Source organism: Dermacentor andersoni, chromosome 4 (genome assembly GCF_023375885.2).
Source record: "Dermacentor andersoni chromosome 4, qqDerAnde1_hic_scaffold, whole genome shotgun sequence".
NCBI lineage: Eukaryota > Metazoa > Arthropoda > Arachnida > Ixodida > Ixodidae > Dermacentor > Dermacentor andersoni.
In genome coordinates this window covers 211,406,605-211,432,021 of record NC_092817.1, presented here as the reverse complement: position 1 = coordinate 211,432,021, position 25,417 = coordinate 211,406,605, and the positions used below count along the sequence as shown (strand labels likewise).

General features: G+C 43.5%; 1 protein-coding gene across 2 annotated transcripts in view; it reads left to right on the top strand.

The window, feature by feature from the left end:
- The window catches only part of LOC126538478 (transmembrane protein 117-like), a 165,256-nt gene that overhangs the window by 131,624 nt on the left and 8,215 nt on the right, over positions 1-25,417 (top strand). For both annotated transcript variants that reach the window (XM_072288020.1, XM_055074797.2), the window contains one exon: positions 15,709-15,878. In XM_072288020.1, the coding sequence (XP_072144121.1) occupies positions 15,709-15,878 (170 nt within the window). The remainder of the gene's footprint in view (positions 1-15,708; positions 15,879-25,417) is intronic.

Sequence of the window (25,417 nt, the reverse complement as noted above, 5' to 3'; positions counted from 1 at the left end):
CAGGTCAATAAGGTGGCTTCTCGGTTCTCGAACCACGTCCTGGCAGCGTCTTCCAATGCGAAGAAAACATGTCGCAGTTTGTCGTCGCTGTTCCAGCTGTTAAATGTAGCGACTCTCTCATGCGTATCAAGCCAGCTTTCCGCGTCCTCGTACGTTGAACCGCGGAACGTCGGAGGCTCCCTGGGCTGCTGCAGCACGATGGGGGACGCTGGGGCTGCCATTAGAGTGGACTTGGTGGCAATCTTCCTGCTCGTCTCAGGCAAAAGACTGTGCTCCGGGGGCAGTCCTTGCAGCCTGCGGCTACCGCGCTGGTTCTTGTCGACGTTGAAGTCTTTCGTGTTCGGGCTTGGGTCACAGCTTTGCGGGGGCATCTGGTACATGAACGCAAAGCACCTCCACCAGATGTCACGTGGTAGTGACGGTAAAGAAAACAGCCAAACTGGGAAAGACGAAACTAGTGTTTTATTGGGTGAACCTGTGCCCACAAAAACAGGCTAAACTTAAAGAACGGCGACAACGGCAAACACAGTCGGCAATCGTCAAAATATGATCAGCGGGTCAAACGCGTCGGCTTTTATAGATGAGTCGTTAAATGTTCCATAGTAATTGCTGTGACACGCATGCCTTCCACAAAGTTCTACGCCATTCGCGTCACGCATACATGCAATCAGATTACACAAGGTTTGGCGAGGACAGACAGCGGATAGAAGCACTGATAACATTCTAGAAACTTCCGATACGTGTAGACGCGTCTGCGCTGAGCGATAACATTTCGTGGATTGTAAAAGTGCTCACCCGTAAAAGATAAACGAGTTCACGTGTCAATATGTGTAAGGAGTACTGGGTGCCATGTGAACATAGAAATGAAAAATATAATCTACAATTTTGGTTTTATTTAGTTTGTTACTTGCCCAACTAGAAATAATAACATTCTAGACCTTGTGTTCTCAATGTCCCCCAGTTTGGTGAATAATGTCATTGTTATTACCACATGGCAGTTGCAGACATTAAAAAGAAAGTAGAAGAACCTTAAGTTGTGCAACAAGAAAAATTTTTCTATTCAGCAAAGGTGACTACTCAAGCATAGCTCAAAAGCTAGAAGATCATTTGCCCCTGTTTGAGTGCCTTGCTGAAAACAATAGTGTAAACAATTTATGGCTTAAGTTTAGGGATAAGATGTTAGCCCTTGTGGATAAGTATATACCTGCGATACGAGCAGGCAAGCTTAATAAATGCAAGAAGCTGTGGATGATGTCCGGTATTTTGAGAGAAATCAAGAAAAGGCAACGAGTTTTCCGTAAATGAAAGAAAACTGGAAGCACGCAAAAAAATTGAAAGCATTAACGGAGCAGTATAAATCAAGTGTGGAAAAAGCAAAAGAGAAATATTTCGAGGGCCTCAATAATAAAATGAAAACTAATCCCAAGTCATTCTGGCATTATATTGAGGACTGCGGATCTAATAATGTTGGAGTCAGCGAACTGAATTTTAATGATATGGTTGTAGTCAATGAGGAAGCTGAAGCCACATGTTTAAATACATATTTCCTATCCGTGTTTTTACCCAAACATGACGGTCCTTCCCAACCGCACCCAAGCACGTTTCCACTGATGCCACCAGTGGAACTGAGTGTTCGCGGTATACATTCTCTTCTTGAAAGCCAAGACCAATCCAAAGCAGTTGGTCCTGATGGTACCTCTCCTCGTATACTGAAGCGATGTGCTGTGCCCATTTTGCTTTCTCTTTACATAATTTACTCAAAGTCCCTTTCAACAGACACTTTACCCGATGATTGGAAAATTTCCCATGTTCTTCCAGTTCATAAGGGTGGCTCAAGAAAGGATGTAACAAATTACCGGCCCATTTTATCAACATCGATATCGTGTAAAATTTTGGAACATATCCTATTTAAGCGCATATTGATCCATCTTGCAGATAATAATGTTCTGATAAATGAGCAGCGCAGTTTTCGCAAAGGTTTTTCTTGTACCACGCAACTTGTAGAGTTCTTTCACGAGCTGGCTTCCAGTGCCGACGAGAGTGGGCAAACAGATTATGTGTTTTTAGATTTTTGAAAGGCCTTCGACACCGTGTCGCACTCCCTTCTCCTCGTCAAACTGCAGATTCTAAATTTTGACCAGAATGTACTAACTTGGATAACCAATTGTTCGACAGGTGTCAATGCGTGCTTTTGAATGGGAGGTGTTCATCCTATGTTGGTGTATCGTCAGGCGTGCCACAAGGCTCCGTCCTTGGACCGCTCTTATTCTTCATTTTTGTTAATGATATTTCTGTGGGTATTTCGTTGTGCATACGTTTGTTTGCAGACGATTGTATTTTATATCGGCAGGTTAGTAACGCAAGTGACGGCGTTTCCTTGCAGGACGATTTGGATCGCATTACAAGGTGGTGCCAGAAGTGGCAAATGACATTGAATCCAAAAAAGTGTGTTCACATGCATGTTTCCAAAAAGAAAGAAACATAGAAACAGCATACACCATAAATATGTATGTGATTACTGCCGAACCAACATGCAATTATCTTGGCGTTTTATCACATGATTGTTCATGGAATGCCAATATTGATTATGTTGTTGGTAAAGCAGCAAGGGCTCTTAACTTTATCTAGCGGAACCACAGAATTTAAAGAACACAGCCTACCTCACATGTGTTAGGCCTATTTTGGAGTATGCATGCCCTGTATGGGACCCAATGCAGGCCAGGTCTATAGATAAGCTTGAAAAAAAATTCAGACTAGAGCTGTGCAGTTTGTTTAAGGGCAGTACAAGAGGACAGACAGCTGTACCGCTATGAAAACGGAATTGGGTTGGGAATCGCTTTCTTTGCGCAGAAAAGAACTGCGTTTGAAGTTTTTCTTTTGTGTTTTTCATAGTAACACTAGAATTGCTCGTAATAGCTACTTTGATAAACCCAATTACATATCCAGTCAAAATGACCACCGACACAAAGTGAAAGAGTACTGTGCAAGGACAACTATGTTTTACAATTCTATCTTTGTGATGACTGTCAGAGATTGGAACCGGCTGCAAGAGATGCAGGTGTGCTGTATAGATGAAGAAGTGTTTTATTTAAGTCTGTAACCCCCCTGCTGTAACGCCTTTTTGGCAAAGCAAGGCACTCACTGAATAAAGAAATGAATAAATATTCATCATCATCAGCCTATTCATGTCCACTGCATGACGAAGGCCTCTCCCTGCGATCTCCAATTACCCCTGTCCTGCGCCAACCGATTCCAAATAGCACCCGCAAATTTCTTAATTTCGTCACTCCATCTATTCTTCTGCCGTCCTCTACTGCGCTTCCCTTCTCTTGGTACCCATTCTGTTACCCTAATGGTCCAATGGTTATCTAGTATGCGCATTACATGACCTGCCTAGTGGCATTTTTTTCCCTTACTGTCTATCAGAATATCGTCTATGCCTGTTTGCTCTCTGATCCAAACTGCTCTCTTTCTGTCTCTTAAAGTTATGCCTAGCATTCTTCGTTCCATCGCTCTTTGCGCGTTCCTTAACTTGTTCTCAAGCTTCTTGGTCAGCCGCCAAGTCTCTGCGCCGTATGTCAGCATCGGTAAAATGCACTGATTGTATACTTTCCTTTTCAATGATAACGGTAAGCTACCATTCGAGCTCTCAATGTCAGCCGTATGCGATATAACCCATTTTTTTTTCTTCTGTGAATTTCCTTCTCATGGTCCGGGTTCCCTGTGATTAGTTGACCTAGGTAAACGTACTCCTCCACAGACTCTAGAGGCTGACTTGCGATCTTGAACCCTTGTTCCCTTGCCAGATTATTTATCAATACCTTTGTCTTGTGCATATTAATCTTCAGTCCCACTCTTACACTCTCCCTGTTAAGGTCCTGAATCATTTGTTGTAACTCGTCTGCGTTGTTGCTGAATAGAACAATGTCAGCGGCAAACCGATGGTTGTTGAGGTATTCGCCGTCGATCTTTACTCCTAAGCCTTCCCAGTTTAATAGCTTGAATACTTTTTATAAGCACGCAGTGAATAGCATTGGATAGAGTGTGTCTCCTTGTCTGACCCCTTTCTTTATAGGTATCTTTCTACTTGTGTAGAATTAAGGTGGCTGTGGAATCTCTGTAGATATTTTCCAAGGTATTTACGTAAGCGTTCTGTACTTCTTGATTACCCAATGCCTCTATGACTGCTGGTATCTCTACTGAATCAAATGCTTTTTCATAATCTATGAAAGCCATATAGAGAGGTTTATTGTACTCTGCAGATTTCTCTATAACCTGGTTAATGACAAAGATGTGTGTGATTCATTTTAGAGTAACCTTTCCTGAAGCTAGCCTGCTCCCTTGGTTGACTAAATTCCAGTGTTGTCCTTATTCTATTGGAGATTATTTTGGTAAATATTTTATATAACACTGGGAGTGAGCTAAAGGGCCTATAATTTGTTAGTTCTTTAACGTCGCCCTTTTTGTGGATTAGTATAATGTTTGCATTCTTCCAATTTTCTGGGACCCTTGCAGTCGATAGACACTTCGTATAGAGAGCCGCCAGTTTTCCCAGCATTGTCTTCTCCATCTTTGAATAAATCGACTGTTATTCCATCCTCTCCTGTCGCTTTTCCTCGTTTCATGCCTTGCAAGGCCTTTCTGACCTCATCTCTAGTTATAGGAGCAGTTTCTGTATACTGTTCATTATTGTTTTGAATAGAGCGCTCCTGAGTTGTCTGGGTACTGTAAAGGTCAGTATAGAATTCTTCCGCTGCTTTTACTATATCTTCAAGATTGCTAATGATATTACCCTGCTTATCTTTTAGTGCATACATTTTGACTTGTCCTATGACAAGTTTCCCTCTCACTGATTTCAGGCTGCGTCCATTTTTTACGGCTTCTTCAGTCTTTCTCACGTTATAGTTTCTAATATCACTTATTTTCGCCTTGTTGATCAGTTTTGACAGGTCCGCGAATTCTATCTTATCTCTTAAGTTGGACACTTTCATTCTTTGTCGTTTCTTTATTAGGTCCTTTGTTACTTGTGAGAGCTTGCCTACTGGTTGCCTCAGTGCCTTGCCTCCCACTTCAATTGCTGCCTCTGAAGCCAGCCTCGTTACAGTTTCATTCATTACCTCTATGTCATCATCGTCATCTCTCTGTTCTAAGGCTGCATATTTGTTTGCAAGTACCAGCCTAAATTTGTCTGCTTTTACCCTTACTGCCTCGAAGTTGACCTCTTCTTTCTTGACCAATTTTACTCTTTCTTTGTTCAAATTGAGGTGAATCCTGGCCCTCACTAACCTATAATCACTACACTTTACTCTACCTATTACTTCTACATCCTGCACTATGCTGGAATCGGCAGAAAGTATGAAATCAATTTCATTTCTTGTTCCACCATTAGGGCTTCTCCAGGTCCATTTTCCGTTGCTACGTTTCCTGAAAAAAGTGTTCATTATTCTCAGCTTATTCCTTTCTGCAAATTCTACCAGCACCTCACCTCTAGCGTTTCTAGAATCGACACTGTAGTTGCCAATTGCCTGTTCACCTGCCTGCTTTTTCCCCACTTTTGCATTGAAGTCCCCCATTACTACTGTATACCACGTTTGCACTTTTCTCATCGCTAATTCAACATCTTCATAAAGCTGATCTACTTCCTCATCGTCGTGACTGGACGTTGGAGCGTAGGTTTGTACTATCTTTATACCTTTTATTGAGTTTGATTACGACTACCGCTACCCTCTCGTTGATGCTGTAGAATTCATCAATGTTGCCCGCTATGTCTTTATAGATTAGGAATCCTACCCCGTATTGCTTCTTATCCGGGAGACCTCTACAGCTGAGGACATGGCCGTTATTCAGCAATGTGTAAGCCTCACCAGGTCTTCTAATCTCACTAAGGCCAATAATATCCCAACCAATGTCTGATAGTTCTTCGAAGAGTCCTGCTAAGCTTGCCTCACTCGAGAAGGTTCGGGTGTTAAATGTTGCAAGGGTCAGTTTCCATTGGCGGCCTGTCTGGACCCAGGTAGTCTTAGCACCCTCCGCTGGGTTACAAGTCTGACCGCTGCCTTGTTCAGGTGCTCCGCAGGCACTGGGGACTGAGGGCCATTTCATTGAGGAGATCATTTCATTAGGGAGGTTGTGGCCGTATACTGCACCAGGGAGGCCAATTCCTGTTCTGGTGAGGGAGTGTCTTTGTTCAAGCTTAGTAGGCCTTCCTAATTTGGTTGTACCTGGATTAGTATAGCCCCACTCGCTCTCGGCATCTTTTGCCGGTGACAGGCGCCACTCCAAGCCAGCAGATGTAGTGCACTGGAGGATGTCATACGTAGATACATCATCGTTTAAAAAAAAAAAGCGAAAGAAAAGAAAAAGAAATAAGGAGGCGGATTTGAGCTTCCGACTACCGCAACCGAGCATAAGACATAGCTCAGTAAGATAATGCCGCAGGCGGCTAGGCTACCTTGTCGCCGACAGGTACGGCCCAGAGGGCCCTACATGCGTAAGAGATGCGCTAATTTGTCCGACCTTTGCGTTTCTTGCTGATCGGTATAGGTTGCATGACATAGTGTAAATTCTCAGTTGCCCTGCCCTCTTGTTTCCTGCATCTTATGCATGCACGCAATACGCGATACATTTTTGCTAAAGTTGAACAGCGCTTAACACTTGTGCATAAAAATAAAAAGGGAAAAAGTTTTCAGCGCTTACCAAGAGGCCCTGAGTGTCGTATGATCCGCTCGTCGCGTCTGCTTGTCTCTTGTCGTCCGAACACTTGCGTTCCCGGGTGGCTATTCAGAGTTTTCAGTTGCACTATATTTATAAGATAATATCTTATAAATATTGCTTTGCTTTAATTAGGGTATAACAACCGTATGCGACCTTCTTGCATACATTATGAATGTGGGCTTCCCAATGTATGTGCTGGTCAAATATGACACCCAGATATTTAAACAAATGAACTCTGTGGATAAGACTATTATTTAACATAATATTTATTTGACTGGTGTCAACATTGTTTCTCCTCGATCGAAGAACTACATATCTTGTCTTATTGCTATTTAAAGTCAGTTTGCTTTCTAAGAACCATGAGGAAATGTTCGATAACTCGGACGTCACATGCGTTTGCAGTGCAGAAAGTGTGTCTCCTGTGAATAATAAAGCTGTATTATCTGCGTACATTAGAATGTTTGAGGTCTGAAGAGCATTAGGGAGGTCATTAATGTACAATGGGAATAACACAGGACCGAGCACTGAACCTTGTGGGAATGCACTGGTGACTGTGATGTATGTAGAATAATAATCACCCATTACTACCATTTGTTTCCGTGAGGATAAATAGATGGAAAAAAATTTTAGGGAGTCCTTATGATGCCATAACTTTCAAGTTTTTGCAATAGTATAGAGTGAGAAACGGTATCAAATGCCTTTTATATACCCCAAAATATTCCTGTAATTAGTTCACTATGATTAAGTGCAGAATTTATTAATTGCGAAAGTGTTATGACTGCAGTTGATGTCGATCTAGAGAGAACAAAGCCATGCTTCTGCGGACAAATTACATTGTTTTTGTTTAAGAATCGCTTCCCTCTCTTGGAAATTAGTTTTCAAGAACTGTGTTTATCACACTCAGAGCAGAAATTGGCCTATAATTCTCTGGTTGCTTTGAATCTCCAGACTTGTATACGATAACGACTTTGGCTGTTTTCAATACAACTGGATACGAACTGGGAGCAAATGCTAGATTGAATACATGGAATATGAGACTGAAGAGAATATCTATATTGTCTTTTAAAATCCTAGTGGGTATGCCATCATGACCAGCCACTTTCTTTAGAGGCATTTGATGTATCGTTGATAGCAGTTCATCATCATCATCATCATCAGCAGCAGCAGCAGCATGTTTTATGTCCACTGCAGGATGAAGGCTTCTTCCTGCGATCTCCAATTACCCCTGTCCTGCACCAACCGATTCCAACTAGCGCCCTCGAATTTCCTGATTTCATCGCTCCACCTAGTCTTTTGTTGTCCTTGATTGCGTTTTCCTTCTCTTGGTACCCATTCTGTAACCCTAATTGTCCAACGGTTATCTAACCTGCGCATTACATGACCTGCCCAGCTCCATTTTTTCCTCTTGATGTCAATTAGAATATTGTCTTTACCGGTTTGCTCTCTGATCCAAACCGCTCTCTTTCTGTCTCTTAATGTTATGCCTAGCAATCTTCGTTCCATCGCTCTTTACGCGGTCCTTAACTTGTTCTCAAGCTTCTTTGTCAGTCTCCAAGTTTCTGCCCCATTTGTCAGTACTGGTGTTATTTCTTCTAGGTGAAAGTCGTTGTCAACTATTCTAGGTAGAGCAGGTGCGGGTTTACAGGATAAAAACTGATTAGCTGAATTCATTTCTATGTTAGCGAAATAATAATTAGAATTATTAGCTACTTGCATCAATGGTTTATCAGGTCTAATGCTCTGTATTTTGTCTTTGCCTATAACCTCTTTTATGATTTCCCATATTCTTTTCGTATTACCGCTCTCGTTCTTAATATTCTTAATAAGGTTAGTATAGTATTGCTTTTTCTATTTTCTAATCATACTAACTGAGCTATTTCTAAACTATTTAAACCTCTTCCTGTAATATCAATTTGATTTAGTAAAAAGAATATTTCTGCTTTAATGTTTCCGGTATAGTAAGGGTTATCCAAGGACACACTGGTCGCTCGTAATTGTGGTGCACATACCTATACCCTTGTAGATTGCTTAATGGCATTGCAGATACATTGAATACGTGTTTCACACTGAGTATGAACATCACACAAATCAAATACTTTCTGAAAGTCCATGCATTGTAGTAATCATCATACTTCTTCATAATTTATACAAGCAGATCTTCTATCGCGTGTATTACACAAAGAGGACCATGCATTGTAGTAATCATCATACTTCTTCATAATTTATACAAGCAGATCTTCTATCGCGTGTATTACACAAAGAGGACATGTATTTAAGAGGTAAGAAAAGAAATGTGGGGTTGTGATCTGCAATGGTAACATCGTAAACACCTGCTGGTACATTAAATTCAGAATTACACAAGGTGTGATCAATAAGAGAATCAGAGTGGTTTGTAATATTGTCGAAACCAATATGCAGAAAAAACGCCACAACGCACTGCTTGCCCAATTCTAACCCCCCCCCCCCCTAATGTAACTCATGCCCACTTTTCATGTGTCCATTGTAGATGGCTAATGTAGAAGCGATATTAAATCGCCTAAATAAAAATAGAAATAAGGCACACCAGGATTTTTTTGCAAAAATGGCAGCCGGGTTTCTAAAGTCATCTTTGCGGCAATACAAATGCGTGATGTGGTATAGCATATGAATGCCATGAAGGCAGTTTTGGTTTCATATCCATTTGCACCGAGCAATCAGTTTTCTGTCCAGTTTTCTTGGAAAAACAAAGGCGCATGTTAGAATCGGGTAACCAATGTAATTGGACATTGTGAGCTACCGTTATTGCTTAAAACTCTGTCTAGGGCAAGTCGGAAATAGGCATTTTCGACTGGCAGTGGCATGTATTCAACACATTCACTGTCCCTTAAGCTCCTCCGAGACATGCTGCCACTAAAGGGGTTGTTATTGGTGTCACCATAGGGGTCAAAAGCACGTGCATGCTGATTGGCCAAGTTGAAGTTATTCGGTGAAGGCCAATTTTAGGATCGAAAGTTTGGGTGGAATTAAACAAAAAACTCAAATTAACCATAGTCAATCATAGACAGGCCGCCATTGGAATTTGAACCTGGCAACGTTTAACGCTAGAACATTATCTAGTGAGGCAAGTCTATCAGTGCTATTGGAGGAATTAGAGGGCAGTAAATGGGATATAATAGGGCTCAGTGAAGTTAAGGGGACAAATGAAGCATATACAGTGCTAAAAAGCGGGCACGTCCTGTGCTACCGGGGCTTAGCGGAGAGGCGAGAACTAGGAGTCGGATTCCTGATTAAGAAGAATATAGCTGGTAACGTACAGGAATTCTATAGCATTAACGAGAGGGTGGCAGGTCTTGTTGTGAAACTTAATAAGAGGTACAAAATGAAGGTTGCACAGGTCTACGCCCCTACATCCAGTCACGATGACCAGGAAGTGGAAAGCTTCTATGAAGACGTGGAATCGGCGATGGGTAGAGTAAAAACAAAATACACTGTACTGATGGGCGACTTCAATGCCAAGGTAGGCAAGAAGCAGGCTGGAGACAAGGCAGGGGGCGTATATGGCATAGGCACTAGGAATAGAAGGGGAGAGTTATTAGTAGACTTTGCAGAGCAGAATAAGATGCGGATAATGAATACCTTCTTCCACAAGCGGGATAGCCGAAAGTGGACGTGGAGGAGCCCGAAGGGCGAGACTAGAAATAAAATAGACCTCATACTTTGCGCTAAACCTGGGATCATACAAGATGTGGACGTGCTCAGCAAGGTGCGCTGCAGTGAGCATAGGATGGTAAGAACTCGAATTAGCCTTGACTTGAGGAGGGAACGGAAGAAACTGGTACATAAGAAGCCAATCAATGAGTTAGCGGTAAGAGGGAAACTAGAGGAATTCCGGATCAAGCTACAGAACAGGTATTCGGCTTTAACTCAGGAAGAGGACGTTAGTGTTGAAGGAATGAACGACAATTTTGTGGGCATCATTAAGGAGTGTGCAATAGAAGTCGGTGGTAACTCCGTTAGACAGGATACCAGTAAGCTCTCGCAGGATATGAAAGATCTAATCAAGAAGCGCCAATGTATGAAAGCCTCTGACCCTACAGCTAGAATAGAACTGGCAGAACTTTCCAAGTTAATCAACAAGCGTAAGACAGCTGACATAAGGAAGTATAATATGGATAGAATTGAACATGCTCTCAGGAACGGAGGAAGCCTAAAAGCAGTGAAGAAGAAACTAGGAATAGGCAAGGATCAGATGTATACGTTAAGAGACAAAGCCGGCAATATCATTACTAATATGGATGAGATCGTTCAAGTGGCTGCGGAGTTCTATAGAGGTTTATACAGTACCAGTGGCACCTACGACGATAATGGAAGAGAGAATAGTCTAGAGGAATTCGAAATCCCACAAGTAACGCCAGAAGAAGTAAAGAAAGCCTTGGGAGCTATGCAAAGGGGAAGGCAGCTGGGGAGGATCAGGTAACAGCAGATTTGTTGAAGGATGGTGGGCAGATTGTTCTAGAAAAACAGGCCACCCTGTATACGCAATGCCTCATGACTTCGAGCGTACCGGAATCTTGGAAAAATGCTAACATAATCCTAATCCATAAGAAAGGGGATGCCAAAGACTTAAAAAATTATAGACCGATCAGCTTACTGTCCGTTGCCTACAAAGAATTTACTAAGGTAATTAGAATCAGGAACACCTTAGACTTCTATCAACCAAAGGACCAGGCAGGATTCCGTAAAGGCTACTCAACAATAGACCATATTCACACTATCAATCAGGTGATAGAGAAGTGTGGGGAACATAACCAACCCTTATATATAGCTTTCATTGATTACGAGAAAGCGTTTGATTCAGTTGAACCCTCAGCAGCCATGGAGACATTGCGGAATCAGGGTGTAGACGAGCCGTATGTAAAAATACTGAAAGATATCTATAGCGGCTCCACAGCCACCGTAGTCCTCCATAAAGAAAGCAACAAAATCCCAATAATGAAAGGCGTCAGGCAGGGAGATATGATCTCTCCAATGCTATTCACAGCGTGTTTACAGGAGGTATTCAGAGACCTCGATTGTGGAAGAATTGGGGATAAGAGGTAATGGAGAATACATTAGTAACTTGCGATTCGCTGATGATATTGCCTTGCTTAGTAACTCAGGGCCAGTGGCGTAGCAACAGGGGGGGCTGGGGGGCCGTGGGCCCCGGGTGCAAGGGGCCAGTGAGGGGGGGGGGGGGGTGTCATATACGTCTGAAAACACCCCTCTTTCCGCCGGCGACACCCGGGGAGGGGTTGACAGAAGACCTATGGGCCCCGGGTGCCAGATGACCTAGCTACGCCACTGCTCAGGGCACCAACTGCAATGCATGCTCACTAACCTGGAGAGGCAAAGCAGAAGGGTTGGTCTAAAAATTAATCTGCAGAAAACTAAAGCAATGTTTAACAGTCTTGGAAGAGAACAGCAGTTTACGATAGGTACTGAGGCACTGGAAGTGGTAAGGGAATACATCTACTTAGGACAGGTAGTGACTGCGGATCCGGATCATGAGACTGAAATAATCAGAAGAATAAGAATGGGCTGGGGTGCGTTTGGCAGGCATTCTCAGATCATGAACAGCAGGTTGCCATTATCCCTCAAGAGAAAAGTTTATAACAGCTGTGTCTTACCAGTACTCACCTACGAGGCAGAAACCTGGAGGCCTACGAAAAGGGTTCTCTTAAATTGAAGACAACGCAACGAGCTATGGAAAGAAGAATGATCGGTGTAACATTAAGGGACAAGAAAAGAGCAGATTGGGTGAGGGAACAAACGCGAGTTAATGACATCTTTGTTGAAATCAAGAAAAAGAAATGGGCATGGGCAGGACATGTAATGATGAGGGTAGATAACCGATGGTCATTAAGGGTTACGGACTAGATTCCAAGGGAAGGGAAGCGTAGCAGATGGCGGCAGAAAGTTAGGTGGGCGGATGAGATGAAGTTTGCAGGGACAACATGGCCACGATTAGTACATGACCGGGGTAGTTGGAGAAGTATGGGAGAGGCCTTTGCCCTGCAGTGGGTGTAACGCGGCTGATTATTATTATTATTATTATTATTATTATTATTAATTATTATTATTATTATTATTATTATTATTATTATTATTATTATTATTATTATTATTATTATTATGAACTTAACAGAATTCGACTATTATCTAAAAAAAATTATTTTTTTCTACACTTTTTCTTTGGCTTGAACACTGCAGCGCTGCTGTTATCGCTGGCATCAGCCAGCAGGTTACACTACAGATAAGAAAGGAATGGAAAATGTTGCGAGGAAAGGGCACAGGAATGTGCGTGTGTGTTTGTGTCACTCTTCACCAGATTCCTGTGCTGATTACCTGCAATGAAGAACAACCCACAAGTGCAAGTCAATGCTTCTCAGTGGAAAATGATTCGAGCCATAACAAACTACACAACTCGGTGACATGGCAGTGATGGAAGTGCGGCGCAAACTGCTCCGTGAAGGAAATCCTGCTGCATGCTCCACCAGATTGTTATTTACCGCAGGTATTGCGCTAAGCTTGCACTGACGCACACCTGCTCCGAATCGGGAATATATTTTGCGCCTGAGAAGGTGCCACACAGCAAGCAACCATCCCTTACAACTTACTGTCGCACACTTTCCATCACAGCTACAGCATATACGACACGTGGGCCCCTCCTTATTGCACTAGGACATTATACGGAGCCTCATGGCGATGCTGACGATGACTGCAGAAATTCGCCTGAAGTGTCCATATAGATGCTATCACAATAATAATTATCTTATGTAATTATGGTGACGCACGATTGTGAGGGCACAGCTTCTCAACGCGCCTTGCATGGGGTCACTTATTGGTATATCAACAAATATGTAAGGCACACTTTATTACAACTAGGCAGATTCAACATGGGAAAAAAATTTGAAAATGGGACAAGGAAGTTTAGAAGACCATACACTGTGACCAGCATTAGCTTTAACCACATGAGCATATCCTTATGCAGTATTATTAATGTGCAAGGATACAGGGCTCGCACAATATTAATAAAGAATCGGGTGACTGTGCATATTAAACTGGTTTAGTGGATGAAACGCTGTAACAGATAAAATGCTTAGCAGATGAAATGAATAATGAAGCCAAGGACAGCTTGGGGCAGGGGGGAGGGGGTTTAACCCTTCCTTAAAATGCAAAATCAACTGTGAATTAGGATTAAGTTCGTGCTTATCTTCATCTTCTTATATAATAACAAACTGGAATGGCAAGTTCATGAAAAAGTACTTGTCTTAGTATAATACATATATTAAATGCAATGTTTCAGCAAGTACTAACTTACACAGAGCTTCCTCTTTGTACCACAGCCGTAAGACACTGCTCCAAAACATTCTTTCTTTTTTACTGCAAACAGCAAATTTTTCTTCGCCGAAAGCACACATTTTTGCTCCAAACTGCAGTTTATCCTGCTCCCAGAACTGCCCCAAAAGACCAAGTGATGTTTCCACCACAAACATAGTCACAACAAGGGTTTGCTGTATGCGTAACATTACAGTTGCACATTAAGTAGAAAGAAAATACTTAACTTACCTGAGAATGAGTACCACACAGTTTCCATCATCATCATCATCAGCCTGGTTGTGCCCACTGCAGGGCAAAGGCCTCTCCCATACTTCTCCAACTACCCCGGTCATGTACTAATTGTGGCCATGTTGTCCCTGCAAACTTCTTAATCTCATCCGCCCACCTAACTTTCTGCCGCCCTCTGCTACGCTTTCCTTCCCTTGGAATCCATTCCGTAACTCTTAATGACCATCGGTTATCTTCCCTCCTCATTACATGTCCTGCCCATGCCCATTTCTTTTTCTTGATTTCAACTAAGATATCATTAACTCGCGTTTGTTCCCTCACCCAATCTGCTCTTTTCTTATCCCTTAACGTTACACCTATCATTCTTCTTTCCATAGCTCGTTGCGTCGTCCTCAATTTAAGTAGAACCTTTTTCGTAAGCCTCCAGGTTTCTGCCCCGTACGTGAGTACTGGTAAGACACAGCTGTTATAAACTTTTCTCTTGAGGGATAATGGCAACCTGCTGTTCATGATCTGAGAATGCCTGCCAAACGCACCCCAAGCCCATTCTTATTCTTCTGATTATTTCAGTCTCATGATCCGGATCCGCAGTCACTACCTGTCCTAAGTAGATGTATTCCCTTACCACTTCCAGTGCCTCACTACCTATTGTAAACTGCTGTTCCCTTCCGAGACTGTTAAACATTACTTTAGTTTTCTGCAGATTAATTTTTAGACCCACCCTTCGGCTATGCCTCTCCAGGTCAGTGAGCATGCATTGCAGTTGGTCCCCTGAGTTGCTAAGCATGGCAATATCATCAGCGAATCGCAAGTTACTAAGGTATTCTCCATTAACTCTTATCCCCAATTCTTCCCAATTCAGGTCTCTGAATACCTCCTGTAAAGACGCTGTGAATAGCATCGGAGAGATCGTATCTCCCTGCCTGACGCCTTTCTTTATTGGGATTTTGTTGCTTTCTTTATGGAGGACTACGGTGGCTGTTGAGCCGCTATACCTCCTATATGAACACAAAAGGATGCAGAGGGGGCGTAGAGGTAGAACACAGTTTCCAATGCCACACAATTTCCAATGCTACTCAAGTGCCTGTGTGATGCCCCTTTCATGAGGCAGGCCCTGGCAAGAGGCTGTGCACCTGCTCAAACTGTTTAAAGATAAAACATACATGGTTGAATTGGCATAGAAGATTATAGCATAATTTTCTAGCATTTGGTCACGCCGCCTTTCACTATCTTGCTGTCGAAATGACTGCACTTCACTTGACGACATGAGTGCAAGCAAATCTGCTACCAGTGAATGTCATTCTTATATATTCGTGTGTGCACTGTTTGAGCTGTCATGAAAAAAGCTGATTCCAATACAGGTTGTTTGATTGCTTACGAGTTTGTTGTGCAATGGCTCTGTTGCAGGCAACCGGAGTCTGTGGACACTGGAGTATCGACTGAGCCAGCTGAACCCAGCCACCAACCAGAGCTTGGCTGAGGAGGACATCCTCATGAACTCGCGCTACCTGGGATACCCGCTATCAGTCAAGGGGCTAGCCTTCATGCCGTCCTTGATGGGATTTGCCATGTTTGGGGTATGTACCGTGGCTGTGTTCCAATACCCGGTGCTAATCTGAGCATCTCAAGTCTCGTTTCTACTGTGACGAAGCTGTCAAATAGCACCACTTCGCAAAGACAGCATCCAGGTCATAAATGATACAGGCTACTTTGCTGTCCAAAGAAGATGGTACCAGAGCAGGAAGCTTGGAAACTCGATGGGAAGGTCATCTGCGCTCATGAAAGTGCTGTCCAACTTTCCTATTCACCTAATGTAAGTTACGTTTTGTTTTTCATTAGTTCGCACGTGCAAAGGGTTCAGATTAGATGCACCAATATGTGATCTTCTAGTCGTTTTCTTGTCACCATGAGAGGACGTCATGTCACAGAGATATCTTCCGAACAGTTCCAGATGTGTTCCATTACTTGGGCTTGAAGTTGTCTTCTTAGGTGTCAACGTAGACTGTCTTCAATGCTGGCCAGAGTTGGAACACATCCAGTGAGGACGACATTTTGTCGCCTGCACTGCTGCATTATTGTGAGGAACAATAGCGCTCTGCAGTTAGCTACACCTAACTCTTGTAGACGAAAGGGAAAATTGTCATCCACCTGACTGAGGCACGAAGCTACAAAGGAAGCCGATACAGGTTTCTCTGAATGAAAGCTTTTGAGTACAAAAAAAATTCATCCTGCTCAGGGGACACTCCGTGATCTGCTAGCCTCCTGGTTGACTCAGCCCACTTTGGTGATAATAGTCGCACTAATTTCAGGCTGAAGTGGGCACTATGGAAGCTTAACGTAAGCTTAATTATCAATTAAGACTTCATATGTTGTGCACATTCAATGTTAATATCTAGCTTTAAAAATTTGCACTCATTTACAGCTTGGGAAACAGTTTAGCTAGAAATTTGAGACGTAGCAACCGAAATGATCTCTATTAGATAATTTTACAGAAATTGCAAGAAAGAATTTTGTTGAAACGCTTTTATAACCTCCATGAGCTCGAATAAGAATTGCCTGGTGTATGCATAAATGAAATCATCCTTGTTGAAAGCCATCATCAAAACCATGATGCCAAATCCTATGAAAGTAGTCATGTTCTCTTATATACAAACCGTGCCTTGCACCCTGACGAACCAACATGTCCGGCATTACTGGATGAGCATCACCATGCAAAATTCATGCATGTTATAGACAAATTCTAACAGTGCACTTGTCACAACCACTGGAGATATGACACATAGCTGTTCAGCTCTACTCACATGCAAAATGCTGAGGTTATAATGAATTTCATCTCCCTGTTGAATCCTCTGTCAGAAGATGATTGTTCTGTGATTAGTGGACCTTTTACCAAACAAGAAATAGAACTTGCCATTGATCAGTTACCGCTTTCGAAAACTCGAAGTCCTGATGGAATCTCAGGATAATTTTATAAAGCCTTTAAGGGGCCCCTGAAACAGTTCGGACAAATCTTGTAGACGCATAGGGTACAGCTAAAGTTAATCATTCGCAATACAATTTCTGTGAAGCATCTCATATTAAGAGAGCTACGGACGATTACAAGTTACCCTCCTCCATTGTCATGCATTTTGTCCTCAACACGTTCGCTGAGTGATCGGGGCTAAGCTCTGCCTTTACTGGCTCTGTGTCATGATGGCACGTCCCGTCGTCGACTTCCGGTTCTCTAGGAGTGAGCGTGTGAACCCTCTTCGAACTCTCCGCTAGCTGCTTGGCAGTTGACCCCAAGCGAGAGCCATCGAAGCAGCATGCGTTGCGAGCATTCTGTCGCAGTGCCAAACGTGTCCGGTATTCCGGCAACCACAGGTGAGCTTGGCGTTTCGACGGATGACTGGAGGCATAAACTCAAGCTGATGAAGGAACTTTAGCGTAGATGTACATGAGCGACCTGATCAGTATGGACGGTGTAGCCACCCGTTTGCGCAGAGCTTAACCAGCCAAACAAAGTGCTAATATTGCTTTAACCAAGTGTAAAACATTTTAAACATTTACAAAAACAATGTGTTGATGATTACACTCCTGTGAAAAATTTACACCAGCAGCAAAGAAGAATACATGTCGTTACTGCTACTGTGTATTCTTGAGCTCTGTGCCACCAGGTGGTTGCACCGTGCATACCATTCACGTTTGTGCTTCTGCTCATCCCGGGAAACAGTACGGTCAAACGGCTAGGCCCTGTCCCCTTGCGCTTGCGCTTACCTGAATACCGGACTTGCGAAACGCTATTGCGGTAGTAACCCTCCAGTGTAAAGGTAAAGTGATGGCTGCAAATGCGCAAATCCTGGCGCCGATTGGATAGTGGCAGTCTGATGCGCCACAGCCAGTCCACTCATTTGCTGTCTTGCAGAGGGACACAATGTCGCAGCTTGACATATTGCCAGCTGCTACGTTTGCAGCCCACAATGCAACAAAGTCGAATTATGGTGCTCGCGAACACTGAGACTGATTCTGACTGTGGAGTTCTCGTCAAAATGGAGCACGTTGTAACACAAGCAGACGACGCTTGCTGTGTGCCGGAAGTGCCTAAGTGTAGTGAGAAATTGTTCATGTGCATTCTCTTTCTGTTACTTTCTTTTTATAGAAACAGGTTAACTAACATTCCAGCTATTACGAACAACATTTGTTCACCATAAAGTTGGAAAAATTATTGATGACATGCCCTGGGCAGCCAATCGGGTAGCTCGCCCAACTAACGTCATTGGGGTGAATGACATCAAATGAGTAGGAGCGACTTAAAATTCAGCCGAGCAATGTGCTGTGATAGGTAGTGATGTACGTATTTAAAACGTTATACAGTCGAACCCGACTATATTGAACCTGTGTACATCGAATCATTCTGTATATCAAACAATTTGTGAACATGGTATAGTTACAATGAGTGTATATAGCAAAAATTATGCTTACATCGAACAAAAATAGCAGCGACTCCTGATATATCGAACGACAAGCAGCGCAAAAGTGCCCCCAAAAGTTGGCTTTCCCTCACAGTGTCGGGCAAACTCGGTGGTATGGTTCCATCCAACTTCTCTCTCTACTGTGACCGCGCTGCGTCGGGCGAGCCATCGATACCCCTCTGCAAGAAATTATCCTCGCACGCCTGCAGTGCTTGCTCAGACAGTCAATCAGAGGCTCTTGTGCCCTCGTCGTGCAAGATGGCACAAGTGTGAGTTGTCTCGCTGCTGTTCTGGTGCATTCTGTTTGCGCCTTGTGGGCCTTCTCCCGCAGTGTTGCTGTGATGAAGCAGCAGAATTTGATTTTTGCCGTGAAGCTTGAAATCATAAATCGAGCCAAACGCAGTGAGAAGTCAGATGACCCCGCAGCATGCAAGATTCTGAGGAGCACCCTCAGCAGGATCTTGAAGAATAAGGGAGAAATTAGGGCTAAAGCGGACAAACTTGCGACCTGGTGTCCGTGGCACCCAATGCGTATGCATGACCATGTACAAGTGGTTCATCTGAAATTGCTTCAGACATGCCGGCTTCCACATGCCCGGTCATGACTGTAAGTTCTGATGAGTGCGACGAAGCCGTTGCCGGTGTTGCCGAAGTTTGGAGCGAGCTGTCAGAATTTCCGGAAGCCGTTGACGAGTCAATGATCGACGAGTTTGTGAGTGCAGATGATGGCGTCGCGACCACGGGAGAGCCCGAAAAACGAAGACTACATTGCCAACATCGTACCAAGCACAAGTGAAAGTGGGCACAATGAGGGAAGCAACGATGGTCCTTTGCCCACATCCTCCAAGGTGTTTGGTGCACTCACACTAGTTCGGCGCTTTCTGCGCAAAAGTGGAAGGTTGCGGCCTCAGCTGCTCCGACTCTTTAGACAATGTGAAGTGCGTGTGTCACAGGCAGTGAAATTGCTCAAGCAGAAGAAAATACAGGACTATTTCATACAAAACTAAGCTAGTTGCATCAATAAAGTGATTTTATAAATGGTATGTGCTTTTATGGCGTCCAATTCTTCAGCAGGCTTATATCGAATTATGCCCTATAGTGAACTGATAGGCGTTTTTTTGCAAGTTCGATATAGCTGGGTTCGACTGTAATAAATTACACTCTTTACGCAGATCACTTAGATGCATCAATTAATGCTCAGAAGGACCTACTCTAACGACTCGGTACGTTTGTACAAAATCGTCAAAACCGTTTCAGGGTCCCTTTAAGTTTATATTAAGCCTTGTTTTACCTAAAGTTTTTACTACCAGCTTCAGTGAAGATTGCTTTCCACAATAATTCACTAAAAGCCAGTTTATCTTAATTCCTAAAAGAAAAATTGCATTCTGTAAAAGCTGTAGGCTCATTACACTGACAAATGTGGATTATAAAATTCGTGTAAAAGTCTTACCTAACAGACTCTAGTTTGCAATGTCATTGTTTACTGGACCTCACCAGACGTGCAGATTGAAAGGCCGTTCTGTACAAACCAACTTACACCTAATTTGGACAGCTCTTCAGTATTGCTTATCCCACAGTGACCACATTTCACTGATTCAGATTGACTTAGCGAAAGTGTTCGATCGCATGAGCCATTGTACTTTTCCAACTTTTAGAATATGTAAATGTGTTTCAATTGTCCTTGTTTACAAAGGCGTTTGTGTGTGCTACGCTAACTGTTCTGCTTGCATCATTGTTAATGGTAGTCCATTATCACCACTTCTGTTTGCGCCTTATTTAGAGCCACTGTGTATAAAAATTTTTTTTTGCAGTAACATTCATGGATTTAACTTTTGGGGCAATGAACTCAAAGTATCAGCTTACGCAGATGATGTTGCTTTTTTCTGCACAGACAAACCTTGCATTGAGAAAGTCCCATAATTGACTGAAAATTTTACCATGGCTTCTGTTGCTTAGATAAATTGGTCAAAAAGTCTTTAGTTTGGCTTGCGGGGATCTACACTGGCTTACTATGCTGGTATAGACTGAACAAGCATGCCACCTAAATACCTTGGCATTCCTTTGGATGCACACAGGCTTAGTTTGCATTACTGGTGAGAATGCATGCCAGCACTGAGCAATGCCCGCATACTTTTCTTCCACACCACCTTTCTATATTGGCAGCGTGGTGGCATGTAACATGTTCCTAGCTACAAAAATATTTTCGATACTGCAGATTCTTCATGGCGGCAGGACTTACATTCAACGATTTCATAGAGTACTCACTACTTTTAACATGACAGCGTTAAGGGCCCCATGTCGCAAGAAACCTGTTGTCGGCGTCAGACGTCATTTCATTAAAAATCATACCCAACTTCAACCGCACAGGCCCTCCACGTGGTGCAGAGGCATAACTGAACTAATTTAATTCCTCAAAGTAAAATGTGTCAGAAAAATCGTAAAGTACGACCAACACACAACCTAGAGACATGATAGCATTGGAGTTTAGTTTGAATATACAAGAAAACATCATTCTGCTATGCGGAAACTCACACAAACCCCTATTCCAGCATTTCTACCAATCATAGAGTGGCGCGGCCTGCTTGGTTCCTTGCAACAACACCATCGCGCTCGCCTCCGTGCATTCGCAAGTAAGCTGCCGTTTCCCAGAAAGCGTCCTGCTCTTAAAAGCAAAGCTTAAGCGTCCTCCACATTTTTGTGTGGTCTTCTACTTATGACCCTATCAGGCCAGATAACATGTTTAGACCCATATATGCTGGTGTACTTGGTCTGGTGCGTCTATTTGTGGAACAGATTGTTTGTTGTTTCTTCTTTTTTCATGATATTCCATGCCCAATTCCATTCATACCAGTTAATACTTTGCCCAATCTAGCAGTTTGATCCCAATATGCTGGACGTCCTTGTTTGTTAAGTTTTATGTATGAAGTATATTTGTCTGTGCAATTCCTCTTGATTCAGTTTTCTACTGAATATCTCTAGACAGTGTCGAGAAAACAACTGTGTAAGATTTAATATCAATGGTTTTCCCACTTCCCCTTTACCGTTCTACATTCTCTATTCTGCCAGGGTATGACCACCACAGGGGCATCTGCATGAGCAGGCGTTTGGTGTGTTCCGACACCACATACCCAAGCACACGAGGGTTGGCCCCTCCCGCGTGTAGCCGTGCGTGGCTTAGACGTGTCTGGGGAAAGGGTGATCCTGGGGGTTGAGCCGATGTTGCGTGTTTGAACCTGTAAGGCACCCCAGCGGAGGCAACACACCTCTTTGGCCTCTACTTCACATAGACAGCACCTCCAGATTGACCCGCTTGGAGAAAATCGGCAGTCGTCGTCTTTTCCTGTCCTCCTTTTCGATCTTCGTCTTTCTCTCTCACCTTTAATCTTTCCTGTCCTTTCTTCACTTCTCCTAACTTCAAACTTTCGGGGTGGCAAGGGTTAACCTGGTATGGGGAGCCAACCTTGGGTATACCATATTTGGTTATAGCAATGGCGTACAGCTGGCATTTGCAGGACCTGTCGTTCCAGGTTTTGCAGCGTCCCTTTGTTAGGTACGGTGGGTGGCTGGCGTTGCTGCTGAACAATTTGCCTTTACATATGGAAAACTCATTCCCCCCACTCCTTGATCACCCTCAAAAGTGAGGGCATGCCAAAGAACTTTTCACGTTTTTTGGCTGAAACATTGACAATTTTTGCACGATTTCATGTAATACATTCCGAGAAAGAAGAAAGGCAGCAAGAATGATCGCACCTTTTCTGGTTTGCAAAGACACTTGCTGAAGCTTTTGGCCCAGCTAATAAAGTCTCCAAGTTGGCAAGTGGTGATCTCCTTTTAGAACTCCGTGAAACGAAACAAGAAGAAAAACTCTCTAATCTAGTGTCATTCGAGAATCTCCCAGTTGCGGTCACACCGCACAATGAACACCACCCATGGAGTCGTTTCCAATGCTGATCTCATGGAGCTGACTGTAACCGAACTACTGGAGGGCTGGAGCGATCAAAATGGGATCAATGTCAAGAGAACTAAGATGAGGTGCATTGATAAGGAGATCGAAACAAAGCACCTAGTTCCAACTTTCGCATCAAGTACGCTACCTGAGACCATTGAGGCTGGGTACATAAAGATCTGGGTCACACTGTACACCCCCAATCCTCTCTGATGCTTTAACTGCCAAAGATTTGGCCACAGTTCACAGAACTGCCGAGGCCGCCACACTTGTGCTAAATGTAGTGCCCAAGAACACTCATCTGACAATTGCAAGAATACTCCACACTGCGTGAATTGTGATGGGGAACATGCCACATATTCGCGGTCCTGCCCATCTTGGAAAAAAGAAAAAGAAGTAGTAACTATCAAAGTTAAGGAAAACATATCGTTCAAAGAGGCACGCAGGCAGGAAGCATACCTGCCAAAGAACAGCTTTGCCAAAGTGGCGCGTCAGGGGGCAGCACCACAACAGCCTCCGGAGGCTGTCCAGCGCACTCGCAGTGAGGCGGCGGTGATGCCAACCTCGGCGGCTGCAGCTTGTGCTGCACCGCCACCCCAGCAGAAGGGGCCATCTACCCCTGGTATGGTGACCTCAAAGTTTTTGTCTACCGAGACGAGGCCTTCACATAAAACACAGTGCCCGCAAGAGCGCATGTCCAGCGCCTTGGAAGAGGTGATGGACACAACAACCAGCCAGAAGGCACCACCAGCGCCTAAGGAGCGGCGAGATTCTCACGATGGCTCCAAAAAAGGAAAACACCACATCACGATGGCCGGAAAGGGCTCTGTGGGCTATTTCCTCTTTCTTAAACACACAGTACCAAAACCACATTCAACATGGATACACAAATAGTACACTGCAAGACAGAGGTCTCCTCCAGCATCTCGATGACATTCAAGAGCTCCTACATAAATGTAGTCCAAAGGTGCTGTTGGTTCAAGAAAGACACCTCAAACATACGCAAACTTTCTGCGACGACACTATTTTTCGTAAAGACCGCGATGACACTGTCGTGTCGTCCGGGGGTGTGGCTATCGTAGTTGACAAAGGTGTTGTCTGCTGGGAATTAAAACTCCATACGCCCTTAGAGAGATTAGAGCATTAGAGCATTAACAAGAGGGTGGCAGGTCTTGTTGTGAAACTTAATAAAAGGTACAAATTGAAGGTCGTACAGGTGTACGCCCCTACATCCAGTCATGATGACCAGGAAGTCGAAAGCTTCTATGAAGACGTGGAATCGGCGATGCGTAAAATCAAAACAAAATACACTGTACTGATGGGCGACTCCAATGCCAAGGTAGGCAAGACGCAGGCTGGAGACAAGGCAGTGGGGGAATATGGCATGGGCACTAGGAATAGCAGGGAAGAGTTATTAGTAGAGTTTGCAGAACAGAATAATATGCGGATAATGAATACCTTCTTCCACAAGCGGGATAGCCGAAAGTGGACGTGGAGGAGCCCGAACAGCGAGACTAGAAATGAAATAGACTTCATACTCTGCGCTAACCCTGGCATCATACAAGATGTAGACGTGCTCGGCAAGGTGCGCTGCAGTGACCATAGGATGGCAAGAACTCGAATTAGCCTAGACTTGAGGAGGGAACGGAAGAAACTGGTACATAAGAAGCCGATCAATGAGTTAGCGATAACAGGGAAAGTAGAAGAATTCCAGATCAAGCTACAGAACAGGTATTCGGCTTTAACTCAGGAAGAGGACCTTAGTGTTGAAACAATTAACAACAATCTTATGGGCATCATCAAGGAGTGTGCAATAGAAGTCGGTGGTAACTCCGTTAGGATACCATTAAGCTATCGCAGGAGAAGAAAGATCTGATCAAGAAACGTCAATGTATGAAAGCCTCTAACCCTACAGCTAGAATAGAACTGGCAGAACTTTCGAAGTTAATCAACAAGCGTAAGACAGCTGACATAAGGAAGTATAATATGGATAGAATTCAACATGCTCTCAGGAACGGAGGAAGCCTAAAAGCAGTGAAGAAGAAACTAGAAATTGGCAAGAATCAGATGTATGCGTTGAGACAAAGCCGGCAATATCATTACTAATATGGATGAGATAGTTCAAGTGGCTGAGGAGTTCTATAGAGACTTATACAGTACCAGTGGCAGCCACAACGATAATGGAAGAGAGAATAGTCTAGAGGAATTCGAAATCCCACAAGTAATGCCGGAAGAAGTAAAGAAAGCTTTGGGAGCTATGCAAAGGGGGAAGGCAGCTGGGGAGGATCAGGTAACAGCAGATTTGTTGAAGGATGGTGGGCAGATTGTTCTGGAAAAACTGGCCTCCCTGTATACGCAATGCCTCATGACCTCGACCTCAATCAGGTGATAGAGAAATGTGCGGAATATAACCAACCCTAATATATAGCTTTCATTGATTACGAGAAAGCGTTTGATTCTGTCGAAACCTCAGCAGTCATGGAGGCATTACGGAATCAGGGTGTAGACGAGCCGTATGTAAAAATACTGAAAGATATCTATAGCGGCTCCACAGCCACCATAGTCCTCCATAAAGAAAGCAACAAAATCCCAATAAAGAAAGGCGTCAGGCAGGGAGATACGATCTCTCTAATGCTATTCACAGCGTGTTTACAGGAGGTATTGAGAGACCTGGATTAGGAAGAATTGGGGATAAGAGTTAATGGAGAATACCTCAGTA